At 37.1% G+C, this 15,630-nt stretch overlaps 1 protein-coding gene across 3 annotated transcripts in view; it reads right to left on the bottom strand.

Moving 5' to 3' along the window:
* Nucleotides 1-15,630, bottom strand: part of arhgap28 (Rho GTPase activating protein 28) — a 53,501-nt gene that overhangs the window by 17,139 nt on the left and 20,732 nt on the right. For all 3 annotated transcript variants that reach the window (XM_007232016.4, XM_015600960.3, XM_015600961.3), the window contains exons 2-6: nt 9,361-9,545; nt 8,263-8,483; nt 2,734-2,809; nt 2,094-2,266; nt 94-259 (exon numbers count right to left, since the gene is read on the bottom strand). In XM_007232016.4, coding sequence (XP_007232078.3) covers nt 94-259; nt 2,094-2,266; nt 2,734-2,809; nt 8,263-8,483; nt 9,361-9,545 — 821 coding nt within the window. The remainder of the gene's footprint in view (nt 1-93; nt 260-2,093; nt 2,267-2,733; nt 2,810-8,262; nt 8,484-9,360; nt 9,546-15,630) is intronic.

Genomic DNA, 15,630 nt, shown 5'->3' with positions numbered 1-15,630 from the left:
GCAGAAAAGCAAAGGGAGTGTTTACACCAATCAAAACACTTCAAGAAAACAAGCGAGGAAAGGTTAACACAACTTTAACACAGTGATACTCACCCCGTACTCTGCCCCGGACAAATCGGTTCCTCTTCAGCTCGATGCCCAGGGCGTCATAAAAGGTGGTCAGCTCTATGAGACAGATACAGCCGATCTTCTTCATGTCATCTGAGGAAAGGTCGTATACTCTGGTCAACCCCTGCTTGGGCTTCACAATCTGAAATGTCTAAATAAAAAAAAGGAATGAAATAACAGACGTTACCATCGATGAACATGAACATCAACAACAACATTTTGCTTTATTATAAATTGTCCTTTGATTATCGTAAGACAGAGAGAGAATAGGGTCAAATATTAAACACATAACTGAGTCAATGACGTGATGCTTACATCATGGACAACTGCATTATTTTCTATTAAAAAAAGGTTTAAATGCATAAAATGATGACATTTATCAATCAATCAACCTTTATTTTAACTCGGAAGTACATCTCATTTTTAATATAGCCGGGCACTTTCAAATACAGGGATTAATTACATTTAATCATTTTATAATAATAGTAAATAAAAAAAGATAAAAATTTAAATAGAATAAGAATAAAAAATGATAACAAAACTTGATTTAATTAAGAAATTAAGATCAAAATATGACAAGATTAATACCAAAAAAGTTAGAATTAAGCCAAAACTAACCTTTACATTGTAGAATAAAAATGAATAATAAAATAATAATAATGATAATGTATTAATAATAAAAAAAGATCTAATCAAAATAAGTTTAAAAGAAATAATACAAAACTATTAAAAAAATAAAAATATAACAAAGAAAAGAAAGGAAATAAAGAATTAAAAGAAGAAGAAAAATAAATAAAAAATCAGAATAAATAAGATTAAGTAAAACAGGTAAACAGGTAAAGGCTGTCTGAAGGTGGTTAGATATTAAAAGTTTAAAATGACTGAGTGACACCAGTGAGCTGAGATTTAATGTTTCCTGTAGTAAATTCCAGCTCGCTGGTGCACTGTAGCTAAAATCAGATTTTCCCAGTTCAATGTTCAATTTATATGCAATATATCTCCTATACAAGTACTCAATTTAACTTTTCACAAAATGCAAAAATAGATAACTGTCATTTGTCTGTTATTTATGTTACTTACTAAAAGTAACATATGGTGCGACCCATAATAGCAACAACTGTACTAAAATCTTTAAATAATAAAAAAATAAAGGACAAATTTCTGTGGCTAAAAAATGAATTACAGTCACTGACACAGTATGCTTACATTGATTGTTATTTTCTAGAACTTTCTATCAGTTTTATTTGTTTTACAGGACAAATAAGGGTGTCGGCTACAGACAAAGTACTAGAGACCCAGACTTAAGTAAATGTACAAGTACTTTATCAAATAAGTGACTTTAATAGAAGTTAAAGTGTTCTTTAAACATCATACTTAAGTAGAAGTACTAAAGTTTCCAACATTTTTTGTACTTAAGTAGTATAAGTATATTTAAAATGTTCTACTTAAGTACTGAAAGTACAAGTACAAGTATTGTGTAAATTTTATTTTAAATGTTTAAGCTAAAGGACGCTCATAAATGCTTTGGATGTAGGAACAACACATGAACAGGAATGAATAGGATAAAGAACATTTACATAAAATCTTAAATTAACTCTCTAAACAAATTTACACAAAAGAGAAGCTAAACAGTAAGCTGTTAGGATATTTTAACAAATTCATTCAAAGGCCAAAGGATTAGAGCACCCTAATCAAACCCGGTGATAGTGCAGAGAATCTACTGCACTGGCTTTAGTGATAATGTGGTTTTGGAATGATTCATAACATTTCTATAATTTTATTTATTTTATTTTATTTTATTTTTTTATTACAGCTAATTCTGTTGGATGAAAAAAAAGAACTAAAATCACTTAATCCAACACACAGGAGTATCTTCTGCAATTGTGAAATGTTTTCTATTTTTAAAAATTGTGAACCTACTACAGAAGTTCTTTAATTAGGAACCTGTGTTAGTATAGCCCAATAGTGTCCTTTCTCACACTCACCGGTAAATCTCTGTCCCCTTTTCTGATCTTCTGACAGTCACGGCAGTCGCGACCCTTCCGGTGAGCCGTCACGCCCTCCGAGTACGGCACCTCAAAGGACAAGATATCTGGCTCCAGCTGACACTCTGATACACTGCTCTCCACAGGGTTGAAGGTTGGACAAGAGTGACGGGCTATAATGTGGACACACATAAACAGACAATCTTTAATACTTAAATCTAATAATTTATTACAATCATTAAAATATGCACTGACAGGCCAGAAGTCATAAAACAGTAGTTTAAATTGATCATGAAGTGCTATATAAGCTGTACGATGGAAATAATTAGTTTGAGTGAGGCAAGATAGTGATTGCCAGGTGGATGGGATAATTCATTTTTTGATGAGATAATCCAATTTGTACAGTGTCACATGTTTATAATAAATAAATCACAGAAGGCATTACCAACAACAGTGGACAGCACAGTGGGTGGAAAGGACGGACTGTGAGCAGCAGTGTCTGTCTAAAAATCTGTGTTCTTTAGATTTCATGGGACATACTAGTTCCTGTCCCAAGACATTTGGAATATGTATTAGCACACAGCTTCAGTAAAATATAAACCAACATTTCATTCATTATTATTTAGCATTCCCAACTAACCTTTTGGTGGTGTCCAGTAGGGCAGTTTTGGTGGAATCTGGCCATTTGTGGACATGGCAGGGGCATGTTCAGCAGGCTACAAGAACAACAATAAATATCATGATTAATGACAAAAATTAAAGGTAAATTAGGTAAATTAATTTACTAAACATAAGCAATTATACGGGAAACAATAAATGTCACAAAGCAGCTTTACAGAGATACAGGTCTAAGCCTCTTACAAGTGATAGTGCCAACAAAAAGACGACACCTTGGGAGGAACCAAGACTCAGTAAGAGGAATCCATCCTCCTCTGGTTGACCCAGACAGCACAAACAAATAACAGAGGGAAACAACCGTATACAGAGATAATGTGGATCTATAGCTAATATAGAACAAGGTTCTGAGTGTGAGTGGGTGATGGGCACATGCTCAGTGTTGATGTTAATGTAAAGAGATAATGGAGAGCTACAGCTAATGCAGAAACAGTTTATGAATTCTGAGTGTGAGTAGGTGATAGGCACATGTTCAGTGTTAGTGCTAAAGTCCAGACAGTTTAAACATCCATATGTACAGCTATGAAGTGAGGTAGGAATAAATCAGCACATGGTTCTAGAACAGGAACGAATCACAGCATCCAGCAGTGCAGTGGACAGCAGGGCCACTTACAGTACAAATCATCGAACAAAAGTTTTACACTAAACGGTACAGTTAACAATAGCACTGTTGACCCCAGATGAACTCCTTTGCACAATTCTGCTGTTCTAGAATGACCACAATGACCACAGCCAGTTTTTCCATAGGTTAGACCCTTATATGGGTATACACTGCAGCTTAGGGAAAGCGGTCAGGTTGAGTACATGAACAGCAGGACTGAAGAATAAGCTCCAACAAAGGCCTCAGATTTCTCTGTTCAAAGCGCTGAAAGACCACCCATCGGCCTCTGCTGAAACCCAGTCTGAAAATAGCTACGACCCAGGGGTTTAGACTAGAGCGTATATCCACTAAACTCTCTGGCCTTGAAACTTCCAATAAAAGTTCCCAGTAAAGAAAGAGAGTTAGAAAAAACAGATGCTTCTCCTGCATTACATACACTACTGATAGCATCATTCAGCATAACTCTATTATCTCAATTCATCTCTATAAACTTTAGAAATCTGCAAAAACAATTAAGGCTACATAACATGCATATCTATCGCATATCTGTTGAACATCCATGCAAAAGATAATCAGCACAGATTTGTACCATTATATCCAAGATCCAAGCAAAGCAGTCTATTCCAATGATGCGCATACAAACACAGGATCCCAATATTTAAAGCGTGCCCACAAATAAGCTGCTGCCCTCATCATCATGACACCTGACCAAGTTTTATTTTCATAATCGTCACAACCTCCCACTGCCCTTCATCTTTATTTCATTGGAAAGGCCCATTACAAGCCGTCAACCTCTTCCGTAAACTAGACCGCATTATAGGAACCACACTTGGTATCAGTGTTGGGTTTCAGGCCTGCATATAAAGAGCATATCCAGTGTGTATATGTGTGTGTGTGTGTGTTTGAGGCAGAATGTGTCTCAGCTGCCAGTCCAGCTGGCTATGAGTCACTGCTCAACACTCAGTGCCAGACACATATTCTCCCTCTCTCTTGAACACTATTTGTTGGCCAGATGACCACTAAACCATTCCAGGACACCATATTTTTGGATATATGATATAAATGCACTGCAGCATTCAAGGACTAATATGTGCACCTAATGTTAACCACATTTCCATGCATGTAGTCTCTCAAAAACAGTCATTCTGGTCAGTCCCTGGCAAGCCAGCCCACTTACTCATTCCCCACACGCAGGATCTTAGTCACAAAACTACAATGTGGTGGTCTAGAGAGCCTCCTTTACACGGCTGGCATTCATGGATATTTGCCTGCAGCCATTATTCAGTCCGAAGCTTGCTGTGACAGCTTCATGCAGACTGTGCTAAAAGTTAAAACAAAGCCTCAGGCCTTCTGTGCTGTTAGTATATCCTCACTGGATTTGAATAAAGTGCCATCCCATAAAGACAATGAATACCTCTTGGATAAGTCAATACTCAAGTAAAAAAGTATTTGTTATTTTAGGGAAAATCTGACCTATGTAGAGGTAAAAAAAAAAAAAAACACGCAAGGGGCAATATTATAAAGCTTAATATAATTTTCAATTCCATTTTATTTCATTGGTTGAAATGTGAGGTCTAATTTAACAAATTTCACATGGTGTGGCTCAGAGAAATAAAATTAGTTCCACCTTGCAATGCCCTCTAAAAGAATAAGCCTCAACCAACATAATTTATATTAAATGCTACTTAATATAACTCAATGCTCTTGTCAGCTATTTCTCGAAACTGGCAACTTTACAGGAGTCCTAAGAAATGGGCTGGGTATTCGGATTTCCAAACTAGGGAGAAAATGGAATAATTTTTTAGAAAAAATCAAAATGGGCAAAAAACAATTATCTAAAAGCGTTTAGCTCCAATTGTTGACACAGATGTCTACACACAAATATACACAATAGTCTAGGATTCTCTGGTGCAGACCATGATCCTACTGGTACTATGCCTAATGCCAGGCGTGAGTCAGAGGGGTATAAAGCTCCACAGCATTAAGCTGTAGAGCAGTAGATCCACACAGGGCCAATTCCCTGGAAGGCCAAAAGTAGTAATGACCTATTTTTTGCCAATCTCACTAAAGCCCTCATCACTAAATGCAATCAAATTATCTCAACAATGCTCCAAATCTATTAGAAAGCTTTCCATGGATAGTAGAGACAGTTCTGCCAAAACAAAATAAATTAGCAGGTGTCCAAACACTTTTTTCATATAGTGTACATCATTAACAATAATTTCCAACATAACACAGACATTAAATGACCCTTAGAAAAGACAGAGACGCATATTAAGATTTTAAATTTAAATGTGATGTTTTGAACCTGCAATACTTTACTAAAATGCTTATGCCTATATAATATATAATAAATAATAGCCTAGTAAACATGAGACATCTGGTTAAAAGCAACTAGAGAATTGCTTTAAAATATAACTAGTGTCTGTCTAGCTTCTAGTATAGCAGCTCACTGTATAAGATTATAATGTATTTTTTCTTAAAAAACATTTAATGTTCAGCAAAGTTCAAAAAAGGTTGTAAATTGCTTCCCCTCACAAATATAGCTAAAATACTATGAGACAGTTTCCTAGACAGGGATTAAAGGCTTGGGTTACTCAGCATTCTAAATAGAGATTTTACAATGAAAAAAAAAACAAATTCTACAAATAGGCTTAATTCCTCTTTATTGAATGAAATTAGGAAATAATCTGAAAGGTAACTATCACTCAAAGTTGTACTCAAGTTGTATTTTTTGCACTATTAGGCACACTGGTTTATAAGGCACATTATTTGACACTAATAAGTAACACAGGTGTTGCCATGTTTTCCTTCTAATTCAGCAGGTCTCGAGGTTGGGTGGGAGGTTAAGTAAAGCAAAGCTAAATTAAGTCAACAAAGCTGCAATTCTTAAAACGAGCACTGGATGTTAATCTACATAGATTTCTCTCCTTAAAACTGTCTATTTGGGTGAGTAAAGCACTTCCGTTTATATACAGTAAGCTAAGATTTGCAAATTTCCACAAAGGCTGGAGCATTAGCATTAGCGGCTAAGCGCTAGTAAATGCTGCCCGACAGTGCTACTCTGAGGAACCCTGATTGTTCCAGTAAGCCAGAGTGATATTAGCTAGCAAATCATCCTATGTAGCTTGTTTTAACATGGTAAACACGCAGGCTACAGCCCAATACACTCACGTCTGAACGGCAAAAGAGCTAGTGCTTAGCATGGTTAGCGGCTAATGCTAATGCAGCTTCAGCAATGCTAGCCAGGGTTAGCAGCAGGCTGCTCCTTAAAACCTGATTGGTAAAATTTTATACCAGATAAGGTGCACTGACGATTTTCAGGACAATTAAAGAGTTTTAAGTGTGCTTTATAGTGTGAAAAATACATTATGAATAACTGAGTATAAATAACTAGTCACTACCCACTTATGGCACGCTGTCTGACTCTGTGTGGTGTTTTCCATTCTGGCTTTTCCACATACCAGCCTCAGTCAGTGGGGCAAGTATGTTTGAAGATGAGCAGAGAACAGCTGACCCAGCAGTTGGGTGCAGCGACGCTGCTGCTGTCTCAGGCATGCTGAAGAGACCCCAGCCTTCACCTTCCCCCCACACTAGACACAGCTGTCACTCATGCCTTCAGCATGTGCTGAAATGAGACGGGCACATGAGCATCTCTGGCACTTCGGCCACTCCGACTGGGTTTGAATCAGGAGCTGCACTATCAGGTCGCAGACAGCGGACAGAAACACAAACAGCTTAGCAGGCATGTGTGGGCAGCAATAACAAGAAGCATCAAATTCACTTTATCCCAAAATATAATTTGCCTTGAATGCACAAAACAAACAGTGGTGTACTGTTCAATTTGACAGCTTTAAATGTGCACCCACACACATTCTTCATCTAGAGCACAGTCAGCACTGTGTCTAAATGTCCACAGAAAAGGTCCTTTCAGGGCAGACAAGGCAGACGATCTGTTCACACTAGTGACACATATAAGTCATATAAGGACAATAAAATTTTGTTTTGTAAGAAAAAAAAATAAAGCTATTTGCAAGTAATCAGATCAGATTTTTTTTCCAGACATTAAAAACATATATCTATTTTTATTTCAAATTACCTCCAAAAGTGTTATAGAGCTGATTTTATGTGATATCCTGTACAGGCCATCAAAAATCAATCAATCAATTTGGATACAGTGTACATATGATTAACAAAAGAAAAGTGTATTAAGTACATTAAGTTCATACAAGTATACTTAACATAGAAAAGTACATACTTTTTAAAATTAAAATATGTACTTAAATACATACTAAATATACTATTTTGGAAAACTTATGGCAATTTAAGTACAGTTCCTAAAGAATTTAGCTTGTGTTTTTGAGTGCTTTTTTCATACAACTTCGGCGAACTTAAGTAGATTTAAGTATGTGCTTTTTAAACATAATTTTTAACACGAAGTATTTTGTAAATGTGCAATTTATGCAGTATTTAATTACACTATATATATTTTCTATCAACACAACATATAGTGTAAAGCATATTGCTTAAAAATACATTTTATGGAAATACAGAGAAAGTATATTTAATGTGTATTTTCATAAAGTGCATTAAATAAAAAAATAACTTTTAGTGTTCGTTCACCTAATTTAAACATACTTTTAATGCTCTTAAGTATACTTTCTTTTTACAAGGGTTGCTAAAAATCTGATCTGGTCTGGCAGTCTTAACAAAACCTTCCACTTTCTGTTCAGGAGGGCTTTGCTAGTTAGCTAATTAGCTGGATCAGATGTGGTGTGAGTAGGGTAGTTACAGAACATGATGCCACTAAAATGTGCAGGACAGGGGGTCCTCCAGAACAAGGGATTGGTATCTGCACCCTAGCTGACAACTTAAATCCAGTCTTTTGCTCACCGATGTGTCGGGAGTGGAGAAAACGTCTCGGACGTGTCGTATGGGCTGCTTGTTCCTTTTGCGAAGAGTCTGTGTGTAGTTGTCCAGGCGCTTCTTCACCATGGCAGCCTGAGAGCGAGTAAGTGTTGAGAGGAGAGCTTCGGTAGGGCTGTCAGTCGGAGCTCCAGACACCAGCGTGGACAGACCAGCTTCGTGCAGCCACGCTTCCTCCAGCTCTGCTTCTGAAAAAAACAGAGAAGTACAAGAACACTGCTGTCAGAATAAGGATGATTCTGAGTCAAGCTTCCTGCCCTTTTTTAAACATGGAATCACTTATGAAGTCAAACTGGATTTCCCCACACACAATATGTTAAACACAATATTTTTTCACTTATTTTTCTTCTTCAATGATAATTCTGCTTTCAGTTTAAAAACTAAATAATATGCACTGCCACTTCAACTTTTTCAATAACTACATTTACATGGCTCGTGTCATAGTAGCTCTTCTTTTGGTTCCTCCCAGACTGGATATCCCTTGTTGTCCTCGCACATTGATGAGTCCTGGGTGTCCAACACCCTGCCTGCCAACCTATCCCACAAGTCTGGCCATTCTGGAGATGCTCTGCCTAAGCTTTTATCAAATTTCTTCACACTGTTCCATCTGACCATTTTTTCCTACCACCAACATTACCATAAGAACCGACTGTTCAGATATGTTCAGAGATGTTCTCAGACTTTTACACGAGCCATTGTTACAGAAAATCTTAAAAAGCGTTTCGCACCATCTATGAGTTGTCTTAATGATGGCTCATCAATGTATACAGCTTTTTTTATAAATGTAAAACAACAAACGAACCTAAACAGATATGAAACAATCACTATGAATTCTTCTACTAACTGATCTTTGTAATCTTAAAGAACTAATTTATTTTTACACAGACTGGCAAACTTCTTAACTACTTGAACTACTTTTTATACAACCTTCACTTCAGTGTAAACTTCAAGGTGTTCCCAGATTTTATTAAATAATACCATTAAAAGCCAAACAAAATAACACCATCTCCACCCACAATATTAAGGACTGTGGCTAAAAATAACAGATTAGATTTAAATACTCACCGTCCATACTCCCCCTCTCGATCATCTCCTCTTGGCCTCCTTGGCAGTCCTCCTCGATGTTCCTCATCTCGCTCCAGTAGTCATCCATGGAGTCCTGCGAGTCTCGCGACACGGAGCGCTCCGGAGGGGACGGAGGCATCGCCTCTGCCGAACTCATCCTCGCTAAGCCCCGATACGGCGCTTTCCTGCCATAAACAAAACAGTGGGAGTGTGCTTACTCAAACCCATCAGCCTCAAGCCTCACGTCTGCTGAGGGGGAGTCGCTAGAGAAGAGGCATTGTGATATAACACAATGACAGGACTACATGCCTTGGTGTGAATCACCATGGAGGTGTAAATGTAGGAGACAACATTAGCGTTACTGCAAAAAGAAACAGAAATGCAGTGTTCATACACCCACGGGGACGCAGGCACAGATAGGAGAGGAGGCATATATTATCTCTACACTGAATCTTAGATTTACAGAAAGATGAGCCAGTGGATTCGTCAAAAAACATAATTGGAAGGCGCCAGTTAGGGTTCTTTGGAGGACTGATAGAAGGTGCATAGAAGAGCCACTTTTGAATTAGTAAGGAGCATTTAGAGCATTTATTTGCAGAAAATGAGAAATGGCTGAAATAACTAAAAAAATGCAAAGCCTTCAGATCTCAAATAATGCAAAGAAAGAAAGTTCATATTCATAATGTTTTAAGAGTTCAAAAATCAATATTTGGTGAAATAACCCTGTTTTTTCATGCATCTCGGCTTGTTCTCCTCCACCAGTCTTACACACTGCTTTTGGATAAATGTTTGCCACTCCTGGTGCAAAAATGTAAGCAGCTTAGTTTGATGGCTTGTGATCAACCACTTTCCCCTTGATCATATTACACAGGTTTTCAATTAGGTAAAATCAAAGAAACTCATCACACAAGTGGTCTCTTTTTTTCCAGAGCTGTACAATGTAAGAATGTTCTGAGCTAATTAAAGTTTGTCAAGAAACATCCAAGCCAAGCACCTTGTTTTCTTAGAGTCATAGTCACACAAACAGTTTTTTTTTATAAAAAAAGCAGACATTGGAAATGATAAATCATTTTTAAACAAATAAGTCAATACATAAATAAATAAACATAATTTTAAACAATCAACATACCGACTCATTCACATAAACATGTTTACTGTATGATTACTTTATAAAATAGAATTTACACAGTTTATATAATTTCACTAAACTATCACAATAAACAATACTCCAAATTTGGTGGAGCTCAATTAAATTTTCCTTTAAATCAATGTATTACTACACATCTCATCACTATTTGCCAGTCCTTTTTTCTCCGTTTCTGCAGAAACAGACTCGACATGCTACAGTCAGCCCCACTGCTCTCTTGACAAAAGCATGGCTGTTATCAAAAGCCACACACTACCCCTGTTCCAAAAGAGCAGCACATGCAGGGGCGCCTGCTTGCTGTTTTGTAGCTCCAGCGCTCCAATTACAAGCAAAGCTGCTCACATCATCCTGCCCAAAATGCAGCCATGGGACGCGATAGGTCTGACAGGACACAGGACACTCGGAACGTCCTTGAAGGTCTCTGAGATGAAAGGGACAGACACCCCACACAGGCCTTCTCTTCTTTTATCACTCCTAGCAGCTGTGGGGGAGAAGGAGGTGAACAGAGTAACCCCTTCACCCTACCATCCTTTCACTGTGGAATCTTCTAGATAGAAAGAAGAGGCTCACCCTGGCAAGAGTTAACCGTCTTCAGAACAGTAATTACTAAAGGACATAGAGTTAATTTAGTCCTATACGAATGCATCATCGTGTCAGTCATTATTTTCTACATCAGTAAAGCTTCCAGAACATTTTTACCTATGGCAAATTAAGACATAAAAATTATCACAGGATAAACTAATCCTTTTTAAAATGACGTGAGTAAATATTCTCTCAAATACTGTGCTTTTTCTCAAGTACAGAGGCACTTCATGGCTTTTACTGTACATGTATACAGTAGGGCTGCAACGATTAGTCGATATAATCGACAATGTCAGTTCATTTAATTTGTCAACTACAAATTTTATTGTCGACTAATCGTTAATTTATAACAGTACCACATTACACAAAGTGCTGGTGGCAGAAGTGCAATGGGAGATGGGTAAATAGCTCACTCACACACTTTACACTCTTAATCTATATCTCTAAAAGTGCCCAAACACAACAGATTACATATTTACTCACTAAATAAAAGTAATTTCCATGTTTAAACAACCTATTAAATCTTACATTCAGCTGTTTCTATGGTTTTTAGAGATGGAGGACATGGCAGAAATAATTGTTGACTAATCGAACAAATAATCATCAGATTAGTCAACTACCACAATAATCATTAGCTGCAGCTCTACTATGCAGTGCAATGAAATTACGTTCCTCCGGAATCAACATGGTGCAAAATAAAGTGCAAACGTGCAACCTATGTGAGGAGACATTTAGTATTGTTGTGAATGGCAACATTGGGCCCTATCATACACCCTGCACAAGGCGTGTCGCGATGCTCTTTGCTACTTTACAGCCCGTCAACAGTCTATTTTCATACCTTGCACTTGCACTACTAAAATAGTGTCAGGGCTTAGGAATATATCTACACTGATGGGTGTAAAGGTCTGGAAGTGAGGTGTGTTGAGGTAAATTTCTAGCGTGTACCTCTTTTGGCAGCAGAAAACACAGGTGCGCCACTGACTGAAATTAACCTAGACAACGGTCAATCGTCAGTCAAAAGTCCACATGTGCGTACACCCCCACTCATTCAATACACACACGAGGACGCACTGCAGAGTGCAAAATTGACATTTAACATTCATTCCACCTGCTGGCGTACCTTCACAATGTGAACGTGCAGGTCAGTTTCCTTTGCTAAAACGCACAAAGTGCCGCACTGTTAAGATACAAACGTGCCAAAGTCAGAGCGCAGCTGCCTCTTAAAGGGAATGGCAAGTGACTAGGCCTGTCATGATAAGAATAGTTTGTGGATAATTTATTGTCCCAGAAATGATTGCGATACACGTTATTTTTGTCATTTTAAGACCATTAAATGCCACTAACATAATGATAAGAGAATAACAAAAAAAGGCAAGTATACACATTATAAAGACCAAAAAAGTTGGGGAATTATATATGTATTTCTTCACCTACTTTAGCCCACACTGTGTGTATAGAGTCACAGTTCACGCTGTTCACTGTTAGCCTATATATGTGAAAAAACATACAATTAAACACAATAGATGATATCATGATTATGAAAAATGATTGAGCTCGTGTTCATTTATTGTACGATAAATCGATATTGCAATTATTGTGACAGGCCTACTAGTGACAAACTGATTATTTTACAGTTTATTTCACATAACACAAAACACAAGGCATATTTTTTGCGCCTTCGCTATAACAAAAGACACAGCGGCATTTTCTAAATCCAGCTTTGCAATCCGCATTTGACCAATGCGCTATAGATTGCAAAAATAGAGCATCTTGAATCATTTAAATCTGTGGTAAACCTCAGGTGTTAAATGACAAACAGTCTTCAAATCCAGAAAACAAGTTAGAGAAATCCCCAATAGTGTCTAGCAGCTTTTGGACACGTCATTGTTTAGAATGTCCCAAAGCCTACAAAGTTCATTATATACAGCCCTGGAAAAAATGAAGAATCCTCTTCAGTTTCTGAATCAGTTTCTCTGATTTTATCATTTATAGGTATATGTTTGAGTAATATGAACACTGTTGTTTTATTGTATAAACTACTGCCAACCTTTCTCTCAAAATCCAAATAAAAATGTTGTCATTGAGAGCATTTACTTGCAGAACATGAGAAATGGCTAAAATAACAAAAAAGATGCAAAGCTTTCAGACCTCAAATAATGCAAAGAAAACAAGTTCATATTTATAAAATTTTAATAGTTCAGAAATCAATATTTTGTGGAACAACCCTGGTTTCCAATCACAGTTTTCATGCATCTTGGCATGTTCTCCTCCACCAGTCTTACACACTGCTTTTGATTTTCAGCTTGGTTTGATGGCTTGTGATCATCCATCTTCCTCTTGATTATATTCCAGAGATTTTCAATTTGGTAAAATCAAAGAAATTCATCATTTTTAGGTGGCCTCATATTTTTCCAGAGCTGTATATACAGTCTTGTGTTTGGAGATGACAAAAGTGTGTAAATCAAGTAGTCACTCATCATGTATTTTTATTACAGGACACCAGGAAAGTATATTATTCCACATCCCTAAATACAACTAATCCCATCCAAAACAGATTGGCTTTAGAATAGCATGCTCTTACATCACCAAGTAACAGTTCAGTCAAATTAGACGCCGTTAACAAGAAATCAAAACAGACAGCCATTAGCCTAGCATTACCCAAATTACACTGAGGCTAATTGGAGACTAATGATTCTGTTCACTATTAACCACATTAGCATGCTTGTTTAAGCTGTTTCCTTATCACTGTACACAGAACAGATACAGAAACCCAAGCCAAGATGACATACTCAAAAAGCACTGCGGAGCGAAGCAAGAACGCCTCACTTTAGATTAGCAATTTCCTATTGAAATATTGATAAGGACAAACTAGCTGACAATGAACCGTTATCTCCGTTCATGTCTCTGGTTCACTCTCTCAGTTTCATTGTCCGGAAGCAGTGCAGGCCTCACTTAGAGGAAGTTATTGATTATGAGCATGCGAGATGGTTTATGTGTTAAGAGCAAAACTTCATTCTAATAGCATTCTCCACATTCCCTGAAGAGCTCCTGCGCTTAGCTTCCAACAAACTCAATAAGCCTAGCCTAATCATACACATACACAAACACAACAACAAGGCCCGAATACATTCTCTGGACTCCTAGTTAATCTCTGGCTAAGTTTGGAATGCATTACAATACATTTACATGACGAATCCACAGTGTAAACTGGGGGAAGCTTTCCGCATTCACACAACCGCGCAAAGTATGCTGTGCTTGTAGAAGAACGGGTTTATAGCTAACCCAAACACAGTCAGTGAGTGTGTGCTCTTGCTGCTTCATTTTGTGAACCAACTAGTGCTCACCAAGTATCTGCAGTGAAACAAAAAAAAAGTCACCAAGAAACTTAAACCACTTAGAAATTCTTCCTTAAAAGGTTTAATTGTTTTTAAACTTCTTTGCTGATGTTCACAACTATTAAACAGCTGGCAACCTGCTAACAAACAGTAAGTGCTTGACTATTCAATAGTCCAAGACTGCTTGAGTGCCATCACTTTCATAAGTAGATCGGATAACCCTCACTTTCCACCATCACTCACTCACAGTTAACATGGGAGTCTGTTTGCTGGCAGTTTCTCTAATTTTGCTATTTATATGTATATGTTTGAGTAAAATGAACATTGATATTTTAATTTATAAACTACAGACAACATTTCTCCCAAATTCCAAATACATATATATTAATTTAGAGAATTTATTTGCAGAATATGAGAAATGGTTGAAATAACAAAAAAAGATACAGAGCTTTCAGACCTCAAATAATGCAAAGAAAACAAATTCATATTCACAAAGTTTTGAGAGTCCAGAAATCAATATTTGGTGGAATAACCCTGGTTTTTAAATCACAGTTTTCATGCATCTTAGCATGTTTACCTCCACCAGTCTTACACACTGCTTTTGGATACATTTTTGCCACTCCTGGTGCACAAATTCAAGCAGTTCAGCTTGGTTTGATGGCTTGTAATCATCCACCTTCCTCCTATATGTTTCAGGGAAAGGAAGTGCTAGCCTTCTTCCTTCCAGCGTTTGTAGCATTATTTAGTAGGGCGTTGTGTATAAAATAAGTATAAATACCTACATAAATAAATAAATAGAAGGCTATACCAAGAGATATGACTATTACAGATCGTAATGTCACATAAACTAAAGAAACATATACCTTACAACTTAAGGTGCACAATTTAAAGAATAAATACTACTATTGTATCCCATACTTTGTAATACGTCCTTTGGAAGAAATGACAGCTTGCAAAACGTTTCATTGTAATAAGCTAAATGTATTTTAGTTCTAGCAGTTGTACAGCTACTGGAAAAATGGTGCCTATCCACAATTTTCCTGTGATGTTTAGATCAGTGGACTGTGAGGGTCATTCCAAAAGCTTCAGAATGCATCTCTTCATGCAAGAAGAGATGCATTCTGAGATTTTCAGGTATGTTTTCAATGAATCACCCTGTTATAGAAGACATCTTCTTTTTCAGGTTCAGTTCTTTTGATAACCCTG

Source organism: Astyanax mexicanus, chromosome 6 (genome assembly GCF_023375975.1).
Source record: "Astyanax mexicanus isolate ESR-SI-001 chromosome 6, AstMex3_surface, whole genome shotgun sequence".
In the NCBI taxonomy this organism is placed as follows: Eukaryota; Metazoa; Chordata; class Actinopteri; order Characiformes; family Acestrorhamphidae; genus Astyanax; species Astyanax mexicanus.
This window is presented reverse-complemented; position numbering and strand designations above follow the sequence as displayed.